Genomic DNA, 22,079 nt, shown 5'->3' on the forward strand with positions numbered 1-22,079 from the left:
ACATTGAAGCTAATTATTTACGGTTTGATCTTGGCTGCTGTAGCTTACTATTTGTATAAGCTCGCGCCGTCATCTACAGATTCTCCTTCTCCATTTCCACAACATCATAATGACTCCTACGGCACAGATAAACCCCCAAAACGTTCCAGAAATATCCACCAAAATAATCTAACATTGCACAAGTATTATCCTCTCCACACATCATGGGTAACGTTAAGTCAAAACCGAGCTGGAATCCTCCTATAGATGGTTACGCGAAATTAGCCCAGGAAACATATCCTCAGGACGATCCCGAAACTGCACTCCGGAAGTATGTCGTTGAGAATTGGATATATAGAGTAAAGTTCACACATAGCGCTCGTTATTTTATCACCCATGGTATATTACACCTTTTAGAAAATCCGCTCTAAAAGCTTGGAAGTAGGTCTGACGTGCTAATGAATTTCAGATTATCACAATTTCCGACCCAAAGATGGTTGCATGTCCAAATTTGAGGTGATCATGGACGCCCAGCGTCAATTGTTCTTGAATAAACCCCAAAGTTCACTTTGTCTACAAGAGATTGACAGAACTACTGCAGCCATGAAATCTGCTCGCAGAGTACACAAAAACCAGAGCGAAGATCAATGGAATGTACCACGAGATCATAAAACATACTTCTCAAAGTTCCCGCGAGGTAAGTCGGTTTTTTTGCCGCTCCTAGATAGATGTATGATTTTCTCACTAGCTAACGTTTCATAGAGATTCATGTCAATATTTTCAGACACGCCCTACTCCCTTTTGCCAGCTGCTTGATTTGCCCAAAACTTGTGACTTCAAATTGGAAGAATAATTACTCGGAGACACATCACACTAGCTGTGCCACTATTCCTGGACAGGGACTAGTCTATGACGGAGATAGTTCCCGATGTGAAATGCCATGGTATCTCGCATACTTCGATAATTCACTCGTATCGTTTATGCGAAGAACACTCCATGATAAGCAGGGACCATACATTGAGCTTCGTAGGATTCTCCGTCCCCAAGTCGACGCAACGCTTCTTCACACTTGTCAAACTTTCTATGAGATTGGCTCTAGATTGCTGTACGGTATGAACATCCTTACGTTTTATATGGCATCTGATACCACTTTTAATAATCCTCCTTCATGGATTGGAGGAAATTCATACAGACCCGATCCAAGCAAAATTGGTATAACTAAAGAATCAACTCCCAAAGCGATTCAGCAGCTCCGGGACAAAGCAATTATCACTGCAATTCCGGGCTGGTGTTATTATGACCCCTTTATTCGTTTCCTCTATCATATCCGACCTCGAAACAGCGCTTCGGTGAAGAAACTACGATTTAAAGGAACCATTAAAATGCATCAATGCACGAGAGATTTGTGTCGTCACGAATGCAATCATGATATGATTTAGAGTATGAAGTGTTATATACCTTTCATCAACGAATTCTGCAGCGAGTTGCAAGAGCTGATCCTGGAACTGCAGTTTGATAGGTATGAAGGTCATGATGGTATCAGAAGCGATAAGTCTCAAAAAGAATTTGACCGGATTTTTAAAGAGTTTCTTGAGAATGAGATTAGAGAACTCAAGACCGTTCGGGTTTTGACGTTAGTTGCTGCGACAGGGGGACGTAAGCAGGTGAATATGCATATTGCTAAAGAAACTTTACTGTGGTCTCACGATCGAGCGGCTGCTTGGGCTAGAGAATAGATTGGTGCTAAGTTCAAGGGCTTGATACGGCAATTTTTCTACCATTGCAGTCTCGCCGAAGGTATTGTTCATGAAATATCTGGTGGGATTTTGATGTGGTTTGTGATGGAGCGCTCATAGCTTTTTATCAGGACTACTAGTTTCTTACGGTATCAAAAGTAATTAACCTTTGAATTAAACATATTAAACAAAACTATTTATCGTCTATAACCATTCGCAAATAAAATACAGCGTGCATTTCCATAACAGTACATTTTTACACAACTATTAGGGTATATTATTCATTGAGAGTCTGCAACGACTAAATCTACGTAGGTAACTCGCAATCCATAGCTTCAACCTCAAAAACTTGTGAAACTGAAACATAAGGTACTAGATGCGCGTGCTAAACAATATTCCGATACCAGCCTATGCGCAGGCTCTGCAGACCCCCGCCGCCATTATAACCACAATACACACCATCCAAACTACATATTTCCACCTCCATGATCCGTTCCACTGCCACCCTCATTTGTGTTATGAATTCCCCAGAACGGATCAAACATGGCGCCAACATTTCCCACCATATCCGTTCCTATCCCAATCCCACTCCCCATTCCCGCCTGTCCAAAATCAATTCCGTTAATCCATTGACCACCATCATCAACATTTCCTGAATTCCAATCTGCATACTGATCATTTCCATTTCCTATTTCCAATAGACTCAACGTCGCAGCGCTTTCGGTTGTTGGCGCGAGAACCCCTGTGCTACTTAAGTGGAGGGGATTATGATTCTGCATTGTGTTGTGACCGTTCGTGTAGTTGATGTGGTCGAGGGACACGGGCCCAGGTGTTACGCCGGAGGTTAAGAGAGACGGGGTTGCGGCTCCGAGGACGGGGTTTGCTAAGAGACGGCGGGTCTGGTTGGTGTTGAAGAGGTGGAGCATTTCCTTGACATTGCGGTACTGAGACGATTTTTGATTAGCATATGCTTGTGATCCTGCAAAGTGATCCGAGGTAAATCCAAACTCACAATATCATCTACGTGGGTATTAACCTCCCTCAACCCCTCCAAAATATCTGTAACCTTCTCCAACCTCCCCATTATTCTAACCCTCTCATCTTCACTTGAAAATCCTACAATATCTGCTGCCCGTACAATTATATTACTGCACTGGTAGACACACGTCGCGATACCAATATCACTAATCAATGTATGTCCGATACTTTGTACTGTATTACAAATATCCAATATCATAACTGCATGTTCAAATGCTTTTCTTTGGCAGTATTGCACATATTCCTGAGGGGTATCTTCTAGAACCGTATCGGATATCGAGTCCTTGGTTCCTGGAAACATGAATCGGTAAAGGTCTGCATGACATTGTTGCCATAAAACATGGAACATAACGAATCTTGTTAGCTGTGGTGAATATGCTCGAAGGAAAAGATTATCTTCGTTGTATTGAAGATTTGCTGGCAGTGAGGAACGTAGTTGTTGTAACTCTTCTTCCAGTTTTTGTAACGTATCTTGCGAATCGTATGGATTGGACTTTTCCCTTATGACATTCCGCGTATACCTAAAGCGAGTCATCAGCTTCAAATATCAAACAAGCATGTCGATGAATCAAAACTTACTCCAAAATACGATGCCGTATATCAGATATACGAAAATAAAATGTCCTCAAACCCAAATGCATAGATTCAGCCTCGTTCGTCCGCGTTGATATCAAAGGAGCAGTCTCTCCTGGTATACCAAGATCAAAATCCTTTTCACTACAAGGTAATTGAATATGCATCGAATGCGAAGGACAAACCAGTAATTCTGGAAAGCCACCAGCAGAAAGTCTATCAACATGAAAAATCGACCACATCAATCTTCTCCTACATTCCCTCACCAAGGTCGACAAAGCATTATTCTCATAATTCAGACCTAACACAAATGCCATTTTGGCAGCCACAGCTGTAAGTGCTTGGGATTTGAAGTATTCACGATGCTCAAATCGATAAAAGATAATGACGAGAAGGACTTCCACTAACACAGTAGTGGGTCTACTTAAACTTTGCCAAACGTATCTCTCTGCTTCATCCATCCATCTCTGGGCCGTAGCACGACTTTCGTTGTCTTTTGAGACGAAGGCTATGGATGAAGCACACATGGCTTCCAGTAAAGCTGGATTCACAGCACCATTGTTCCAATTTCTTAGAAATGTGGCTCGATGGATAAAGCCTTTCCCAGGCGTTGAAGAGACAAATTCGAAATATGCATCTATGTACAGCTTGATGGTAGCTTTGGAGATTCCGAGGTCCCTAAAGTAGAAGACTTAGTAATTTTCAACATAATTTCTCCCTTCCCGGACAATCTCACAATGAACCATCCGTCCCGTGTCCAATATCCATCGGACTCCCACCAGCAGATATAGCGTCTGCCCCAGGTCCAGGGCTATCACCATTTTGACTTGTCCCTGCCGGTTGTTGCCTCGGCACGCTCCGCCTCATCCCTCTACTTGTAGATTCATACTCGCATACGTATCCTCTCTGTTCGCACCTCTTACAATGTGGAATTGTTCCACTACATCTTGCCTTGTGTGAATGACAAATCCGGCAAGCCTTTCTCGTTCTCTTCCTCTCTGTTCCCGCCTGAGTGAACCGATCAGGAGAATTGAATTCAAGGTCATTATTGGTCAATCCATGATCTGATGCCATCCTTATCTACACGTGATAATTTTAATCCCGTGATAGGTACATTCGGAAGAGATGCCAGATCGGGAGTTATCGGATAGCGGAGTAAGGATGTTTGTTCGGGGCAATGTTGCAGATTTTTTGGGGCGTCAAAAAGATGTCTTGGAGACGGTCACGGACGAAAAACAATTTTTGACAGGAACATAGATCTGTCGTTGATAATGATCACGTGTTGGCCACGACAAATCCCAACTAGAGAGTCTTTACGATGTTTTGAAGCTTCGGATCTGGCGAGTCCCAAAGCGTTTTATTTAAGAATATTTGTGATAAATCCACGAACCATTGAATATCAATATGCTTTCTACGTTCTGTTTGATGGCCAGTGGCCACCCACTCGCGAAGTCCGCGTCAGGAACATGGCTGAAGGGGCGCTCAGCCATGGCGACACCAAACGATAGCAGCATATTGAAGGCATCTGGGATCTGTTGCGACTATCTTTACGTGCACCGGTTTTACCATATCACGCCCGATGCAGCTGCTCCAGGATGCGCGACAGAGTAGCAAAGGTCATCAATGAGAAGACCTCATTATCGCAAGGAGAGGATTGTGAAGAACGCAGCTTTATCAATCAAGAGTTGCAACGTGCCATGCGCGCCTAAGGCCTTCACGGGCTATCGAGTGTCCAGCAAAGCTATTGATTACGGTGGCGAGTTTCGTTTTCAACTTGACACAAGTTCACACATTTTTATATCGATGAAAACCCATCTAGGATTCTTCGCAGTCGAGTATCTAAAATGGAAATCTTCAAACTTCCAGAATCTACTGAGAAGGAGAGTCTAAACTGAATCTTCCACTGATTTTCGGCTTCTGCAAGCCCCTTCATCGACCGAAGCGACAACCAAGCGAACTTTAGAATAACTAAAGCACGTCTAGTTTCGCAATCTTTCACCAAGAGGTGTCCATCAAGAACCTGTGATTTTACGCTCTTCGGAAAGTCATGGAGCCCGATGTTGTTGCCACCGGTTAGTTAGCGTCAGTGCTACCTCCTTCTCAGTCAGTTTTTATGGGTTAGGTAGTATGACATGACAAAAAAGCTCACTATTGACAGCTGCATAGAGACCAACCCACCATTGTTATATAGGATCTCGATCAGCAGCCTCAAAGTCCACTTTCAACAAGAGCGCCTCCGCATAATCTCCTTTCTACCATGTTTAAAAATCAAAAGATTTAAATTCCACCCAGAGAAGCCAACCCAATCTCACGACCTACGGAATCCTTCCAATCTGATAGTAGGCATACACGTAGTTTCCTCCAACCGATCCTCCAAAATACCCGATCTGATCATTAAAATTTCCTTAATTTACCAGTCGTACTCAGCGCAAACTAAAAGAGCAAGGATATCCTCCCGAGTCTCGATACATATAAGTCACCTACTTTTATGGCCTTACAAATCCCCATTCCTCGCTTCCCCACAATCCATTAAACTTAGGGGTAATATGTACTAAACCTCTTTTGCCAAAAACAGCCAATTTTATATATCACATCAGATCAACTTAGGGAAGTTATTTAATCCAAGATTTGAATATCTCATCTCTAGGCAAGGAAACAAGCCAAAACAAGCAAAAAGAAAGGAACTTCCTTCTCATATTCACGACCAAGAACAGAAACGAAAGCAGCAAGAAACGAAAGAAGGTGTTAACTCGTAATCTTACCTCACAAGTATCTGGCGTAGAACAATAAGTGTATACAGGAATTGCATTTGCTTTACCTATATATATATATATAAGAATAGCATCTAGAACTACACAAATTTAAGATGCAAATGTAATCCCAATCAGTAAATCAACGTATATACGTGTATACATTTGTATGTAAGACTTAGGGTATCTAAGATAGGTAGATGTAATGAGTATATTGTAATAGGAAGGAAGGTGATATATATCCTTCCTTGTAATTACTTGTAGATACTTTATATTACTTCTAAATATTTCTTTTACTCGGAAACGGGAATAGCAATAGTTAAAATGGCTGAAAAGATGGATCATTGAATATTGAGGGTACAGTTTACAATTTTTGATGTTCTTACATAGATTAATAATTTAAGAGAGGAGAGAACGAGGAAGATTTCTATATCTGATCATTGATGAGTGAGTCTGGGCGGGTGATATATAATTTTATTACTCTGTATATCTATTGACATCCGCTCAGAAGAACATCAGAATGCGTCAAAATAGAAAAACATTGGACAATCCCGTCTAAATAAATTTTGATAATTCAAAAATGCTATCTGATCTGTATGTAAATAAATTTTGTATATAAGGATAATTTCCGAATAAAATGGATATCGATACCAAACTCCTTTTGAAGAATAATGTTGAACCAAGCTTGGATAACCTAATGCTGATTATAAGTGGAAAACTTCCGTGCTGAACTTAAGCGTATCTTCCCGAACCCCAAAACCTAAACTCCTTCTTCCCCTATACAAATGTGAAGACCTTTCTTTCCATTGCGCCGCATAATCAAGAAGGATGAGGATGAAAAGTAGAAAGGGGAATCCAATTCCAAAATACTCCTATCTGTTAGAAATGGCATCTTAAATGCTTCCTCCCCCTCTCCGCTAGCAAATTCCTATCAAATACCTAACAGACCCCCTTGTTGTCGTTGACCAGCTTCTTGAAAACTCCTAAATTGCAATAATACTTCTTTGACATCATTCCACGGTGCCGCGGTATAAAATGAATCTTCGGAACCCACATCAGATTCGGCGTCTGAATCCGTATAATCCGATCCCATCAATTCCCCCAATTCATTAAATAATGTCGGTACATTTCCTTTGCCTGTACTAGAATTTTCTAAAGACGACGAATTCTCATCTAAAGATTCACCGTCTTCATCAGCAGATACTTCCCTATCTTCCCATGAACTATGTGTATCAGCAGGATCGACATCAGATGAATTCCAAAATGGTTCGGATTCATCCATTTCTTGATCATCGGCTGCCCATTCCACTTCCAACCATTGCTCCGTAGACTTTTTCCAAGTCCTGGGAAATTTTTCAACTTCTTGTGTTTGGAATCCTTTCAAAACTAACTCCGGGGCCGTTTTTGCATTTCGATTTCGAGAAAAAGTGGCGAGAATCGCGCGATACAATGCTGGAGGCATAGTCATTAAACGCATTTCATGTGATCCTGAATTTGCATCAATCTGCATTCCAACAATATTATTCATAAGCCTGGACTCCATCAATGCTTTCGCCCAATGTGATGGTATATTCTCGTAATCACAAGGTGCTACATATTCTGATGGGATCTGCGTAGATTCGTCTTCGAACACAACCGATATCTTCATTTGTCGTACCAGAGCACAATTGTACACGCCGACCTGACTCTGAAAATCGAAAAGTTCCCTTGGTTTGTGAAAGGAGAAATTGTTGCATGAGTATAACACTTGCACTGCTTCTTCGTATATTTGTTTATTGGCCAAAAGTAAACCGGGCGTAGGAGGTTTGAAGGGATAATGTGTTGAATCGGGAAATGTATCGCAGGAGAGCATCCTAATGTGTCGAACTCCAACGAATGCTTCGCGGGGTGCTTGAAGAGCATATGTATATATTTGATCGCGGACTTCCCGAGGGAACGAGAGGAATGGTAATGGTGTGTCGTAAAGACCGGAAGACTCCTTCATTGATTCTAATTCTTCCCATACTTGATTGTGTTTTCTGGCCGTCGCGAAGAGTAATCGTTCGAGGTATTCATTTGCTGCTTGTAGGGATTCCAAATCGTGACCAAAGGCTCTCTCATCCAACAAATTATTTAATTCGATCATATTTCGCCGCAGAAAGAATCCAACAAACAGTCAAGTCGATGGATGTTGTCGTGATCGTTTTCGTTGTTTAATATGTACAGATTCAAATTGACGCTATGTACAATATGATGAATCCGAAGTCTGTACAATAATATGAATATGAATATACGAGGATAAGATTAGGAAGTTTAGAATAACTTCTATTCAATAAAACTGGAGTTGATCATGCAGGATGGGGATGCATCAATGGCAGCATTTGTCTTAGACTCTTAGACACTGATAAAAATCCCCGGTAAGCAATTTGATGATAACCCCTCAGTTCATTGGACTGGTGGACAGGATATGTATGTTAACAAAATTCTGACGTGGTGACAGAACTAATCCTTTCTCGACTTCTTGACTTTGACTTTTTCAAATCTTTTTCATAAATGGGGATACCTTCATGATGCTTCGTGCTATTCACCGACCATTTAAGGTAGGATGCCTGTGACTGTCTTATTTTTTCTATACGGAGGGAGTAGTGTATTGTTGATGCAGTCTCGGAGATGATTCTAACTCATTATGGCACTTGATAATGCATTTTTTGCAGGAACATGTGCACAGAGTTACATTAGTGGAAAATAGTGGAAAATAGTGCCACGATAGCACCATAATAGCGCACCATACGGACAGTGCTACTGGGCCATGGAGTCCGTTCACAGGGATTAGATCGGATAGAAAATTCCCCCTCATCGACTTTCAACGGCCATTTTTATTACCTAGGGAGGTTTTCAAAGATTCTCAGCCTTCTTCAAGTTCGACTCAACAGTCAATCTCGTTACCCCTCATTTGTAATGCCAATTAGACGAGAAAATATACATCAATACGACTTATATGTATGTCCATTCATTAGCTGGTTTCAGAATATATTTATTTGCATATACTAGATACACAGCACATACGGTCGACAATACCATAAAAAGACCTCTTTCCCGCTGCTGCACCGATCCGAGAGAGTTTATTCGAATGCCAAAATCCCCATAAGATCTTGCCCTTTTCGATTCCTCGAATCCACAATACGTTGATTCTACAGTACATTGATCTGCCAGCAATGCAGCATACATGAGCAGATAGTAACGAGTTTGTGGGGGCTGCTTGTCTAACAACACAACGAGACACAAATCATACAGAGGCATACAAGCATCGATAAAGGGATACATGTACCGATGAGGTAGTGTGGCAGCCAACAATCTTGCCATGTACACAAACTTTAAGACATGAGGAGCCATGCCAGGTCTCGCATCTCCGCAACTGAAGTCCTCGATTGGACCAAGTTGGAGAGACCCGAGCTTATGGTATATAAATGGAATGTGGAGAGGTAGGTAAAAATGGGGATGGAAAGGCAAAGAAATATTTATACTCCGTTTGCCATATCCTGAAGCGAATGTTTGATTGTCTTCCTAGAGAACATGAGCCTGCTTCAGAATCTCTGGGTCATAAACTATAAAGTTATGTGGGTAGAACAAGTGTCCTCGCCTGCTCATCATTTTGCGAAGAATAATACTGGGTAATCTTCTTACTATTTACACACACTACAGCTATCATGCCCGTTTCCCAGACATCTTATGTGTGTATATATCAATCAGAACATTAGCTTTGTATTTCTTTGTCTGATGACCACAAATAATACAGGCGTGTTAGAATGCTCCAGATAAATATCTCTAGATAATCCTATTTTTTGTATTTTGTTTCATAAAATAGATAGGAGTGTTTATTGATCGAGATCATTCATCTTTACCTCTATATATCCTGATATATATCTCAAGAAAGAAGTCAAATTTCTCAACTCCAATGGATCATCAAAATATAGCGTCCTCAATCTGAGCCTTTCGTTTCTTGAACGTAGACGCCTCTCCCCTTTGAATTCTAATCCGATCAATAAAACAATTGGGCTGGAAACAACACTAAAAACCGATACCGACTCCCAAAGTACAACCAGAAAAACAAGTGGATGTTTGGTGTTGAGATTCGGTTCGATTTGAAATGATTTATTTGATTTTGCTATTGGATGTTGAGGGATCATGAATGAGAAAGGAAGAAGTGGTAGAGACTGATGGTATAAATTTCAAGAAAGAATGAGTATGGATTCTGTAATCTTACTTATATTTGGTTTGTTTTCTGCTTAATCAATAATCTTTCTGTTTATGAACGAACCTGATAGTAAGATCACTCTATATCAGTCTTTAATCAAATACACATCCTAACCTTCAAATGATGGACTTGAATCTATTCTATTCTTCTCAAATCTACAAGTAATCACGACGCAAGCTACACCAAATATACTAGCAAAGTATCAAGGCTAGTTCGGAGGCAATGAGATGCTGTATAATTGACAAGACATGCATCAATCAGCCTCTACGGAAGAAAAGATGTCGAGATCCCATATCCGATGAATTCAGGGGAACGTTCAGAAATTAACTCGAATCATTTATTCTCCTAGACTCAACGTCAATCGATAGACACCGGTATATTCATACTATCATTAGTATTTTCCTTCCTTTTTCCTCTTTCCCTTCTCTCCCCTCCAAACTCAACCCCAAGCTTCTTGCTTCTTCCTGCTTTACCCTCAAATCCAACTTCATTCATTCCCCGACCACTCCTTCAAACTACTTAGTTATCTGGATCCTCATCCCCAGTCACCCAACAAATTTCACTCCACAAACAATATCGACTGGTAAAACTTATACACGCCATGGCGTACTTACTTACTCAAATTAACTATTAAAATTAGTATTTGGAAAACTGTATAAAGTGTTTATCATCAAGAGATTTTTTTGGCTGGCGGAGGGAATATTTTGACATTCATCGTGTTATCTGAAGCAGACTCGCAGTTTGTAGTTTGTGATATCTAATTCGAAATGTCTTAAAACTGGGAGAGTAATTACTATATTAAATAATCTTACAAGAAGAATTTTTACCGGTGCGGGTACCGTGTATCTTCCTTCCTTTTCCGAGGGACTTAAAACTCACTTCTGCTCATGATACAGGTGTAAGAAACTCACTCTTTTATTTTTTAATCTTTTAATCTTCATATCTACCTAACTAACTACCTACCTACTCATTAAGGGAAGATTACCAGGTAATTTTAACTTGATTCTCATTTATAATTAGCAATAGATCATCTGGTCATAATATATATACCATCTCCATCTCCTCCGCATCAAGAACCAAGATCAAGAAAATAAGGTTTCTTCGACTCCCTCCGTCTCTGGTATCTCCTTCCTATACAGTCTTCTGATCCCCAATCTAGTCTTTTTATCATTTATGGGAATATCATATCATATCATATATAGCTGGACTGGTGTTTTTTACTCGCATTTTCTAATAAATTAGGGATATTTATCCTAATCTTATAATTTTTGATTTTGTTACTTTTTTGCTTTATACATTAGTTTGTGTATTCTAGGTACTAATTAGATAATTGGATTTGTTTCCTGAGGTGGAGTTGAAGAGATATCGGTTGTTTGGGGAAGGAGGGGGGTTTTGAGTTGGTTTTGGTGGTTGACTGATGTAATATCATGAGGAATATATACTTTGTTTCAACTAAGGATTTTATATATCATTTATTATAATTTGTAAGTTATTTTTATCTTTAGATATTTAAGAAGATATCTTAAAAAATTCATAGGAATCCCAAATCTCAAATATCCAAAAGGGGACCGGTACATAGAAAATCTATCTATCTATATTACATCTTACTTATATATAATTACCCGCTGATAAAAATCTTTCAAGTACTCACAAAAGTCCTTAAAATCTAATATAAAATAAAATATGCCGATGCCATTGATTCACTCATTCATTCAATCATACATTAAAAGAAGCGCAAAATGGAACATGTTAAAATGAAGGCAGATTCAGATTTAGATTCAGATTTAGATCAAGTATATTCTATTTTCTATTTCCAATACCTATCTCTTAATGTATTGTATGTATGTGACAGACACGCGAGGTTCTTAAATCTATATCCTACACCCCCTATATCCTACACATCTATATCCTACACATCCTATTCATCCTATCCAAATACCAATGAGTAGTAACTTCTACTCTTGATTGACGCCCGAAAATAATACCGAGGCACGGTTTGCTGATGATGCAAAAAAAAAAAAGAAAAATGTAAAAAAAAGTCTTTTGAAAAAGTTAAACAAATGAGAAAAAAACCAAAGAAACGCCAACTAAATATCAAAAGCTACTTTCTGCAGCAAATGGATATAACAACGCCATTCTTTGCCGAGGATCCGATTCCCTCTTATCCAATTATCCCGATACAAAACGCCGATGATATGCTTTTAACCAAGGTAGTGCGACGACACACAATCCAATAGTTTTTTCAAAATATGTTCACATGGAGGAATAAACATAGTAAATTTCCTCCACAGGATTTCAAAACCACTCGATGCATAAAAATCCACTTCCACCAATAACACCCGCAACAATCACCATGGTGAAAATCGAAGCCCCGACTCTATCGGCCGTAGTGACAGGTGTAATTTCACTTCCATCGGTATTCATCCTTGAATCAGTCCCTGCATTTTCATTACCCTCACTGGTACCCGTGCCTTGAACCTGACTAACCCAATCCCTGGTCTGGGGTAGTAAAAGACCCTGAACGGCTTCTAATGCTGACATCTGTTCTCCTACACCTGTAATTCCATCATGTTCTCCTGTGGTCCATTTCAAACCACATGAATTTCCCCGTTTTCCAGCCGTACAGGTTTTTACTGCTGCTGTTGCCGTGGTAGTTAATAAAGGCATGATGATTTCGGCAGTAAAAGGTGCAAGTTTTGCTGTCGCAGCTAACCATCGCCCAAAATAACACTTAAAAGATTGTTGATCGTTATTGCATGTACCGGTTTCGCAGGCTTCGACCATAATTCCATTCTGGAAAAAATCGGTTGATGAGTTTAAAAGGCCAGTGACCCGTTCTTTCCATATAGCGCTGCCGTTTGTCTAAATTGGTTAGTATATACAAAAGAATCTAATGGAAACTTGTAAAGCTTACATGATTGTACATAGCAGCACTTCCAAGGAGATATATCCCACTATTATAGGTCCAACGGTTGTGATCTTTATCCGTACAATTGTCGGAATTCTGGGTCCCGTCATATACCTTGTAGTCTGGGGAGATAAGTCCTACCCCGTATACCCAATCAAATATTTTCTCCGCCCAATCCGCATAGCTCGATTCCCCGGTGTATAATGCAAGTCTTGCCGCTAAATTGAAGACACAACCATTCGAAATGCTGTTCTTATAATTGTAACCATTGTTGAAAGTAAATATTTGCCATCGAAATCCACCATTACATGTTGAATTATCCCATCGCGCGACTTGAGTATTGAAGACTCCTTGTGCAAGTGCTAACCATCCAGGACGTGGACTTGGAGGATCTTGAAATTTGGTTTCCGCTGCTGTCATCGCTGCCATTCCCCAGAAGCCTTGATCATCATTCCCTTCTGTTTTTGTTTGATTCAAGGGCATAAAATCCTCATCGTCTCCAGCTTGATGTAGTAGTGCTTGTTGAACACTGTCGTTGTAGGTTGTATCGTTTGTGTAATACCAATAGTTTACCATGGTTCCAAACCTAAAAAATGGTTAGTATTGATCCTCGGGGGAGCAGGGAAAGCCATACATCGCTCCCGCCTCCCACCAATAATATGGTGCTGGTAAGTTTCCTGGCACATCTCCTGTGTTGTTTCCGGTGTAATATGACATGAGATCATATGCTATGTTACTTGCCGCTGTCTTGATTGAATCTGTAGAAGTGATATCAAGTGTGATGGCACCCTCCACGCCTTGACCGGCAAGGACATAGAGACTTGCCGCATAGATTAAAGGAGAGTCGAGCTTCATAATGTAGAAATAGAAGGAGAATAGAACATGCACATGCACACAGAAGTACGAATAGGTATGATAAAGTTTGACAGTTTGACGTATGTATGAAATCTAGAATAAAAGAGGGACTGATTCCTGAGAAAGATTTGAGGCTGAGTTGAGAAAGCAAAAGAGTGAATTTGAAAATGCTCCTAGAATGAGTGAAAAAAAACCTACAAGATCAGATGAATATCAAAAATAGTTACGAGATCTATTCCGATCGTCCGCCACGACGGCTTTTAGGTATAGGCCAATGCCAAGCAAGCTCAAGGACACCCATACTGAGCATAGCCTCATTCATGTTGATTTGCACTAGCATCATGTAATTCAATTCCCTATCCCGATCACACGGAAGACGTTTTTCATTCTGAATATACCGCTGCCAAGTTATCAGGGGATGCCGAGATCTTGGGAGGAAAGGTGCTTTACAAATTTGGTGGATCGCCAAGTGCACGGAATTATGCATTGAAACATTACCGAAACGCAGAGTGATGCTGATTGTCGATCTTGTAATGAGTTGTAGGCTGTAAGAGAATGTGTATAGCAGTTCAGCTGTAGGGATGCGTATGCTGATAAGTATGTTTGACTTGATGTTGACAACTTTCGTAAATTGTCCACCAGGTTGGAATAACCATAAAATAAAAAACTGGATTAGAGATGTTCCGACTGGAGTTTATTTTTGGGACGAAGGGGTTTGGAATCGATAGAAGGGTGGAGTACGGAGCACACAGATTGATTAAGATTGGAAAAGTTGTTGGGCCCTGTAATTTAAGCGACCCGATGGACTAAATATCACGTGTCGTCCAATCTACTCTGGTCTGGCTAAAAGGTAATCTTAGCATTGATTTATCACTATCGTACGACTGAAACTGTATACAACCCGCTAGAGTCACACCTAATAAGTTCCCGACTCAATTTCAAAGAGTTCCTTTTAGAAATTGATCAATACTCCTACTCCTATTTATACCTAATAGCTAGGACATCTATAGCTCCGTATATTCTTATGATAGGTATTTTTAGTATATCAAACCAACAAACCAAAAAACTAACCAACGCCTCTATCAAAACCATCGAATTACACCCACTATCTGGTCCCTATCATACATCAGATACGTTCCAACGGACCAGGGAGGTATCATACATGATTCATCTGTTCTCAGCAAAAAAAAAAAACGATCGAAACTCTGAAACGGTGCACATCCCACCACCATGTTTTACTTAAGAAACTTAAGAACACCATTTTCACCATTTCATCATCTTCGCCATTCCATCTAATATCCCAGATCTTACCATATTGCAACCGAAAACGTTTGATGCTAAGTTACATCATTACATCGCCTACCGATCTGATCTGAAAGATACAAGCCGCCCTACAAGGCTGAACATTAACTTTTTGCGGGGTCTCCGTCTCCGTCTTTGCGAGTGTAAGGTGGGCAGGCAAAGGACCATTTTGGTTGCTTGTATATGGCCGTTGTGATTTACTATTTGCGTACTTCATGATACCTTTACAAAAGAGCGCGCGCTTATTTGTGCAATTTGTTCCTTCTAACCTATTGGTGGCCCTTTGCGATTCCGATAGCGATGCCATCCATCAATCATGAAATCTTTGCGTTACTGGTTGACACCAAGGGAAAAACATGTATATATTCAGGAAGTCCTGGCATACATACAACTGGTGACCTTCGCTTCTAAAACTAGGCCGAATATAATTTAATCTTTAAGCTCAACTTATTGAAAATACGGACATTCGCTGGTTCACGTTGAATCAGCCTTGACATTGTTTGTAAACAACGCCCCTTAGTAGTTCATCGTTTTCCTTCCTATCAGGATCCATTGCTACCCCCAGTCCGTATTGTCGATTACCGAGTTCAATTCAATTTATTCCATCCATGCACCAACATGTTTCGACAAAATGACGCTCCTCCGAGTCAATCTACCCAGCCGGACAAACAAGCCCACTTAAAGGCAGAGTATGACTATCGTTCCGATGGTCATGATTCCAATGAAGGTAAGCCTGCGGTAATCTTACTTGAAGGTCGACAGAAAGATTTGGTCACTCAGCGCATTCTCGAGGAACAAGAGTTAGAATCGCTGGAGAAGGCGAAGATCAAACAACTCGAAGAAAATGGATGGAAGTTCACAAGCGACACTGCTGGAAAGATGTGCTTGAAAATCCAGGATAAAGACATGAGCACTTTCATTGAATGCAATAAATTTGCGAGAGATTACAAGAAAGCTATTCGAGCTGACCCACGAGCAGATATGAGAAAGAAAAGCGCACCTGCTTTTAGCCCACATTCTTTGCTGACACCAGATAAGAAAGCACAGCACTTGAAAAGATTGGTTGGATTGTTGGCATCAAAAAACAAATATGCCCAATACTGGTCAATTAGAGATTTTCCGGATGAATGGTTCAAGATCGACAATGCCATTTTATGTTCGAAAGATGAACAAGAGGTGTTGTTAAGGGAGGCTGAAAAGAAAAAGAAAACCCTGGACAAGTCGAATAATAGTAAGTTAGAAGTTGGTTGGAAATCAGAACGCCGAGCGCCAGTTGATGGGATCGAAAAGAGAAGGAAACTTTCTGTGGATAAGCCACAAAATAACAAAGTCGAAATTGACGGGAAACTCAAAGATGAGCGCCGGGTGCAAATAGATGAGACTGAAAGGGACATGAAGCCCGTTTTGGATAAGCCAAAGACTAGAAAAGTCGAAATTGATGGGAGATCAAAAGATGAGCACCTGGCGCAAATAGATGATGCTGAGAAGAAAAAGAAGGCTCCTGAGAGGTCAAGAAATGCTAAAGTAGAGGGTGATGAGAAATTCAAAGACTCACGCCGAGTAGCAATAGATGATGGGGTCGAAAGGAAAAAGAAGAGTGCCCTTGGGAATTCAAGAAATGGCAAGGTAGAAGTTGACGGACCTGAACCTAGAGAACAACACCGACTGCCAATGAATGAAGTCGAGAAAAAGAAGAAGGGTAACGAGAAGTCGAAAAACGGCAGGCTAGAGATTGACGGGAAACTCCGAGATAATAATGTGCTACCAAAAAAGAGGCATGGAAGCCAGTAACCCACCGATACAGCACTCATTTGACAAATGATACACATGTACCGAACTGTTTGAACCATCAAATATTTGCTGTTGTGGACGTTTCATGTCGAAAGCGATATTTGTTGTACATGGCAAGAATTGGAAACGTGGGTAATTCGATTGTACAGTTGTTTTGACCTCTGAAGGACTGGCACATCAACCAATGCATCGAGGAACATCTGCCTGCCAGGTTTAATTGAGATCCCGCGCAGCTAAGTTGATCTTCTTGAAGCATGACAATATCCAAAGCACCACCTTCTTGCATTAGTTCATTCTATCTGATAATGCACAATCTCCTGAGGGATATTCAGTTCTAAGCCCGCAAATCCCGGCCCCAATTATAGCAATTTCATGGTCCATATAGCTGTGGCAGAGCTATGCAAGATCGTCCCGTGGGAAATGCGGGTTTCGCAGCGGAGCGCAAGCAGATGGATGGCAATGGATGGAAGTAAAAGTTCCGCGCAGAGGATGATTGTAGGAACTCAATGGGTTGAATGTTAGCGTGTGCCGCCCGAAAATGATTTGCGTATAGATAGATATGCCATGCTATGTACGAATTGTTAGTAGTGCTGTAGATTTAGAGATGGTAAGCAATACATCGTGTTCGTGTTCGTGCAGGTGCAGTTTAGCAGAGAAAGGCAAGGGTGCCTCGTTTCACTGAGAGAATCGGCTCAGATATGCGTGCTCTTGTGCAGAATAGGAAGATGAGGTATCTCCTGTAAAGTTATGTTATTTGTTTGTTGACATGGAGTTAGTCTCAGTTGTCTTATCGGACTATCAATCATGTGCTTAGTCATCAACATCTCTGACCCAGTGCTGAACCTTAACCTTAACCTTAACGTAAAAATTTTTGAGGCTTATTACATCCACCAATCTCGGAATGAACTTGACCTTTTCAAGGACAACATGCGATTGGTAAAATCCTAGCCCATTGACACTTTCACTCGTTCAATCATGATTGAGAATTGCCTTCGTGTTAGATGGTCGGCAGTCCTACCACAAACCATCGCGGTGATTCGATCTGATGAGCTTATCCCAAATGCTCCTAATTGATGGTTGGCAACGAGTATGTCGATGATTGTCTTGGGATTTTGTATCTTTCCAGGCACATTGTTTTAGCTACGGATACATACAAGGGTGCTTTGCATTTCAATTCGGGTCTTTCAAGTGGTGGGTTCCTGTTTTCCATGTATCAACAGCTTGGTAGCACCCTTCAGTCACAAGGAGAAAATATGATTTATCGGACGAGAGATTACCGTAGTGGTTGGGATTATAGCTATCTGCGTTTATTCTCCTGTATCTTTTCCGTTCGTGCCACACGAGGTACACATCATTCTAGGTTTGGGCATTGATATTTGTGCCGCCTGTCATCCATTCAATAACGCAAATCATTTCCATGATTGTGAATGCTATAGGCCAAAGTGACTTAAGCATTGGCTTTTCAGTACATAGCCTTATGGAGTTCTCTCCTTTTTCTTTCTTTTCCCTCATTTTTCTATTCCTCTCAAGAGCATTATTCTGCTACCACGAAAGCCTGACTATAGAAAAGTCATGGAAATGTCAGAACCTACCAACAATGACGTCCCTTATGGATGTAGACTTCTCCCACAACTAGTTGATGAAAAGGCTGAAAGCCATCCAACTCAACTGATGGGTATGATTGCAAAATCATCAGATCTATCACATGGATTCTTCGAATTCACCTACAAAGATATTGCAAATGCTGTTAACTTCATGTCTTGGTGGCTGTTGGAGAAGCTGGGACCACCAAGCGAGGACAAGAACACAATAGCCTATATAGTATGTTCTTTGAACCGTATATTAGAGGCACTAATGATAAATGTATAGGGAATCACTGACTTCAGATACCTCGTTATGGAGCTTGCTGCCATAAAAATCGGCTATATCGTAAGTGGAATCGCTCTATAAATTGTTTGTATAAACTGAACGTGAGAATCGCAGATTCTAATTCCATCGATTCGTAACTCGCAAGAAAATTTTACCGATTTATTCACTGGAACTAATGTCAATGGTCTTTTCTTCTCCGGAAAACTGCCCATAAACATAACAGGACTAGTACATCCGAGACCGGCCATGAAAGCCTTCGAGATACCAGAGTTTGATGAGATGACCCAGGAGGAAGGTCCCCCTTATCTTTACAGCAAGACTTGGGACGAAGCTAAAGACGATGTAATCATCTGTCACCACACATCTGGGACCACTGGGTCACCAAAGCCAATTTACCATACCCATAGGTTCTACTCTGTTCTCGACGCTTTGAGGAAATTACGCCACATCAAATCAGACGCTGAACCATTTGGTATATTTCTCATTGGTGAGGTTCCAAATACTCGTGTCTATTTTGGCATGCCTTTCTTTCATTTCGGTGGTTGCGCATCTGTATTTTCTGCGTTGTTTAATGAGGCTGTTGCCGTCCTTGGGCCTACCGACAGCCTCATTAACGCCAAGTTGGTCTGCAATATTGTGAAAAAGGCTAGATGTCGAGTAATTGTCCAGGTCCCGTCAATCACCGATGATATTGCGAAATACTTTTACCAAGAATTTTTGGATTTGCTTCCCGATTTAGAAATCATTATCAGTTCTGGTGGACCTCTTTCAGCTACCACAGGTGATCTCCTTGCTTCTAAAGTCAGATTGGGACAAGTTTATGGTTCAACCGAAGCAGGATCACTTGCTCAGCAAGAAACAAGCGACGAAGATTGGGGGTGGATGAGATTTAACTTTGATGTTGGGGGTTTGAAAATGGAACCACTTGAGGATGATCCTGGAAGATATGAGCTCGTTATACGCAAAATACCACAAGATGCTTGGATCCAAGGAGTATTTGCAATTTTCCCTAGTCTTGAAGAGTGGAGAACAAGGGACATTTTTGAGAAACATCCGAGCAAGCCACTTTACAGGTTCTCTGGTCGTATTGATGACGTTATAGTTCTTTCAAACGGAGAGAAGTTGAATCCGGCTAGGATGGAAAATCATCATATCCGCGCACGAACTTTTGACTGGGGCTCTAGTCATTGGTCTCGGAAGAACACAAGTTTCACTACTTATTGAACCAAAGAAAACACTTTCTGACTCAGTTCTTATTGATGCCGTATGGCCTTTGGTCGAACAAGCAAACGAGGCGGCTCCAGGTCATGGAAAAATTCTTAGAAATATGATTCTAGTCGCTACGTCTGAGAAGCGATTTCCACGAACAGGAAAGGGGTCAATTATAAGATCTCTGACAGTCGCGTTATATGAACGGGAGATTGATCTTCTCTACACCACTCCGATCAAATCAATCGATGTGGGCTCTTGGGACAGTTTACCCAGTGATCCGGTGATGCAGATCCCCTCTGAAACCTTTCAACAATTTATTAATGATTGTGTGGTATATCTTCAAAATTTAACAAAAGCAACAACGGTTGAAGCCAACAACAAATTTCTACCTGCAGATGACGACTTTTCACTCCTCGGCCTAGATTCCCTTAAGATTACTCAACTATCCAATATGATCCAATCAAGTTTCCAACCTCTTATGCCTACCGGGCAACTCTCGAATCTCACAACAAGATTCATCTATGAAAATTCTACAATAAAAAGGCTTTCGATAGCTATTTTCAAAATGGCGTACCCACTCAAATGCGTTTCGGAAGAGCTCGGTCGCCTAGAAAAGAAATCTCTTGCGCTCGCCCCAGCTAATAAATATCTGGAAGACCTTATTCAGAATTATTCCAGTAATTTCCCAGCCAAAGAAGCAAAAACAGTCCACAAGCCTCATGGTGAAGGTCTTCACGTACTTCTCACCGGATCGACGGGCTACCTAGGATATTACCTTCTTAAAACTCTAATTGCCGACTCCAATGTCGCAAAGATTCTATGCTTTAACCGTGGTTGGACGGAACCGAGAAACAATTCCATAGAAGAATCCGGTGGCTTAGACGGAGCGGCCAAGGTCCAGTTTGTCAAAGTATCTTTTGGTGAACCAAGATTTGGCTTGACTCCTGCCGTTCATCAAAGCTTTCTTGATACCGTTGATGTTATCATACACAATGCTTGGCCGGTCGATTTCAATTTATCGATCAAGTCTTTCGAAAAGATTCACATTGCGGGTATTCGAAATTTCATAGATTGGTCCATATTATCCCCGCGCAAAGTCACAATCCAATTTGTGAGCTCTGTAGGGTCATTTGGGAACTGGTCATCTTTTCGGCCCAAAACACCTGTGTCCGAGGAGGTATTCACCGATGGCGATTTGCCAACGCTAGGCTATGGTCAGTCCAAGTTCGTAGCAGAGAATATACTGAACAACGCTGCAAAGCAACGCGGTATCTCAATTGATATATTGAGATGTGGACAACTTAGTGGTCCAGTTGGTGACGGAAAGAAGAAGTGGAACACTCGGGACTGGTTTCCAATCTTGATGCAAACTTCCAAAGCTCTAGGATTGATACCAAGTAATCTTGGAGCACAGAATCTCGTGCAGTGGATTCCAATTGATAGTGTATCACAAATTATCATTGAGTTGATGCAGGGAAGTGGTACGAGAGAAGGCTCGACAACTTTCAATCTCATTAATCCCGCATCTGCTTATTGGACGGATCTTCTTCCTACGGTCAAAGATGTACTCGAGGTTACCAAAGAAGTTTCATTGAAGGATTGGCTCAAAGAACTCAAGAAACATGATGATAAATCAAGAGAGGAACTCGAGAAATTTCCGGCACTTAAACTTTTGAACTTTTTTGAATGGGTAGCTAGTGAGGAGCAATTGGTTATAACTACTGATAATGCGAAAGCTGCGAGTGCTTCGTTTAGGGAATTGAGTCCAATTAGCAAGGAAATGGTTGGAGGATGGGTGAAGGATTGGGGATTTTAAGGTTGTGGGATTGTTT

At 41.0% G+C, this 22,079-nt stretch overlaps 9 protein-coding genes across 9 annotated transcripts; 5 read left to right on the forward strand and 4 right to left on the reverse strand.

Moving 5' to 3' along the window:
- Nucleotides 1-203: 203 nt before the first annotated feature.
- SS1G_02677 (predicted protein) lies at nucleotides 204-1,715 on the forward strand (the record flags this gene model as incomplete). Its single annotated transcript, XM_001596407.1, has 4 exons — nucleotides 204-378; nucleotides 449-676; nucleotides 742-1,328; nucleotides 1,491-1,715. 4 exons carry the CDS (start codon nucleotides 204-206, stop codon nucleotides 1,713-1,715), a joined length of 1,215 nt encoding a protein of 404 aa, XP_001596457.1.
- Nucleotides 1,716-2,182: 467 nt separating this feature from the next.
- SS1G_02678 (hypothetical protein) lies at nucleotides 2,183-4,400 on the reverse strand (the record flags this gene model as incomplete). The annotated part of the gene is made up of 4 exons (XM_001596408.1): nucleotides 2,183-2,659; nucleotides 2,728-3,274; nucleotides 3,333-4,004; nucleotides 4,063-4,400. 4 exons carry the CDS (start codon nucleotides 4,398-4,400, stop codon nucleotides 2,183-2,185), a joined length of 2,034 nt encoding a protein of 677 aa, XP_001596458.1.
- A 330-nt stretch (nucleotides 4,401-4,730) lies between these two features.
- On the forward strand, nucleotides 4,731-5,216 carry SS1G_02679 (predicted protein; the record flags this gene model as incomplete). The annotated part of the gene is made up of 2 exons (XM_001596409.1): nucleotides 4,731-4,885; nucleotides 4,943-5,216. 2 exons carry the CDS (start codon nucleotides 4,731-4,733, stop codon nucleotides 5,214-5,216), a joined length of 429 nt encoding a protein of 142 aa, XP_001596459.1.
- Nucleotides 5,217-7,007: 1,791 nt separating this feature from the next.
- SS1G_02680 (predicted protein) lies at nucleotides 7,008-8,201 on the reverse strand (the record flags this gene model as incomplete). The annotated part of the gene is made up of 1 exon (XM_001596410.1): nucleotides 7,008-8,201. The coding sequence occupies one exon, from the start codon at nucleotides 8,199-8,201 to the stop codon at nucleotides 7,008-7,010; it is 1,194 nt and encodes a 397-aa protein (XP_001596460.1).
- Nucleotides 8,202-8,908: 707 nt separating this feature from the next.
- SS1G_02681 (predicted protein) lies at nucleotides 8,909-9,448 on the reverse strand (the record flags this gene model as incomplete). Its single annotated transcript, XM_001596411.1, has 2 exons — nucleotides 8,909-8,938; nucleotides 9,122-9,448. 2 exons carry the CDS (start codon nucleotides 9,446-9,448, stop codon nucleotides 8,909-8,911), a joined length of 357 nt encoding a protein of 118 aa, XP_001596461.1.
- A 3,157-nt stretch (nucleotides 9,449-12,605) lies between these two features.
- On the reverse strand, nucleotides 12,606-14,073 carry SS1G_02682 (hypothetical protein; the record flags this gene model as incomplete). Its single annotated transcript, XM_001596412.1, has 3 exons — nucleotides 12,606-13,172; nucleotides 13,225-13,804; nucleotides 13,853-14,073. The coding sequence occupies 3 exons, from the start codon at nucleotides 14,071-14,073 to the stop codon at nucleotides 12,606-12,608; spliced, it is 1,368 nt and encodes a 455-aa protein (XP_001596462.1).
- Nucleotides 14,074-15,993: 1,920 nt separating this feature from the next.
- Nucleotides 15,994-17,166, forward strand: SS1G_02683 (predicted protein; the record flags this gene model as incomplete). Its single annotated transcript, XM_001596413.1, has 1 exon — nucleotides 15,994-17,166. One exon carries the CDS (start codon nucleotides 15,994-15,996, stop codon nucleotides 17,164-17,166), a length of 1,173 nt encoding a protein of 390 aa, XP_001596463.1.
- A 1,578-nt stretch (nucleotides 17,167-18,744) lies between these two features.
- On the forward strand, nucleotides 18,745-20,259 carry SS1G_02684 (hypothetical protein; the record flags this gene model as incomplete). The annotated part of the gene is made up of 3 exons (XM_001596414.1): nucleotides 18,745-18,987; nucleotides 19,036-19,095; nucleotides 19,150-20,259. 3 exons carry the CDS (start codon nucleotides 18,745-18,747, stop codon nucleotides 20,257-20,259), a joined length of 1,413 nt encoding a protein of 470 aa, XP_001596464.1.
- Nucleotides 20,260-20,812: 553 nt separating this feature from the next.
- Nucleotides 20,813-22,063, forward strand: SS1G_02685 (hypothetical protein; the record flags this gene model as incomplete). Its single annotated transcript, XM_001596415.1, has 1 exon — nucleotides 20,813-22,063. The coding sequence occupies one exon, from the start codon at nucleotides 20,813-20,815 to the stop codon at nucleotides 22,061-22,063; it is 1,251 nt and encodes a 416-aa protein (XP_001596465.1).
- Nucleotides 22,064-22,079: the final 16 nt, after the last annotated feature.

The sequence above is a fragment of the Sclerotinia sclerotiorum genome, genomic scaffold (genome assembly GCF_000146945.2).
Source record: "Sclerotinia sclerotiorum 1980 UF-70 scaffold_3 genomic scaffold, whole genome shotgun sequence".
In the NCBI taxonomy this organism is placed as follows: domain Eukaryota; kingdom Fungi; phylum Ascomycota; class Leotiomycetes; order Helotiales; family Sclerotiniaceae; genus Sclerotinia; species Sclerotinia sclerotiorum.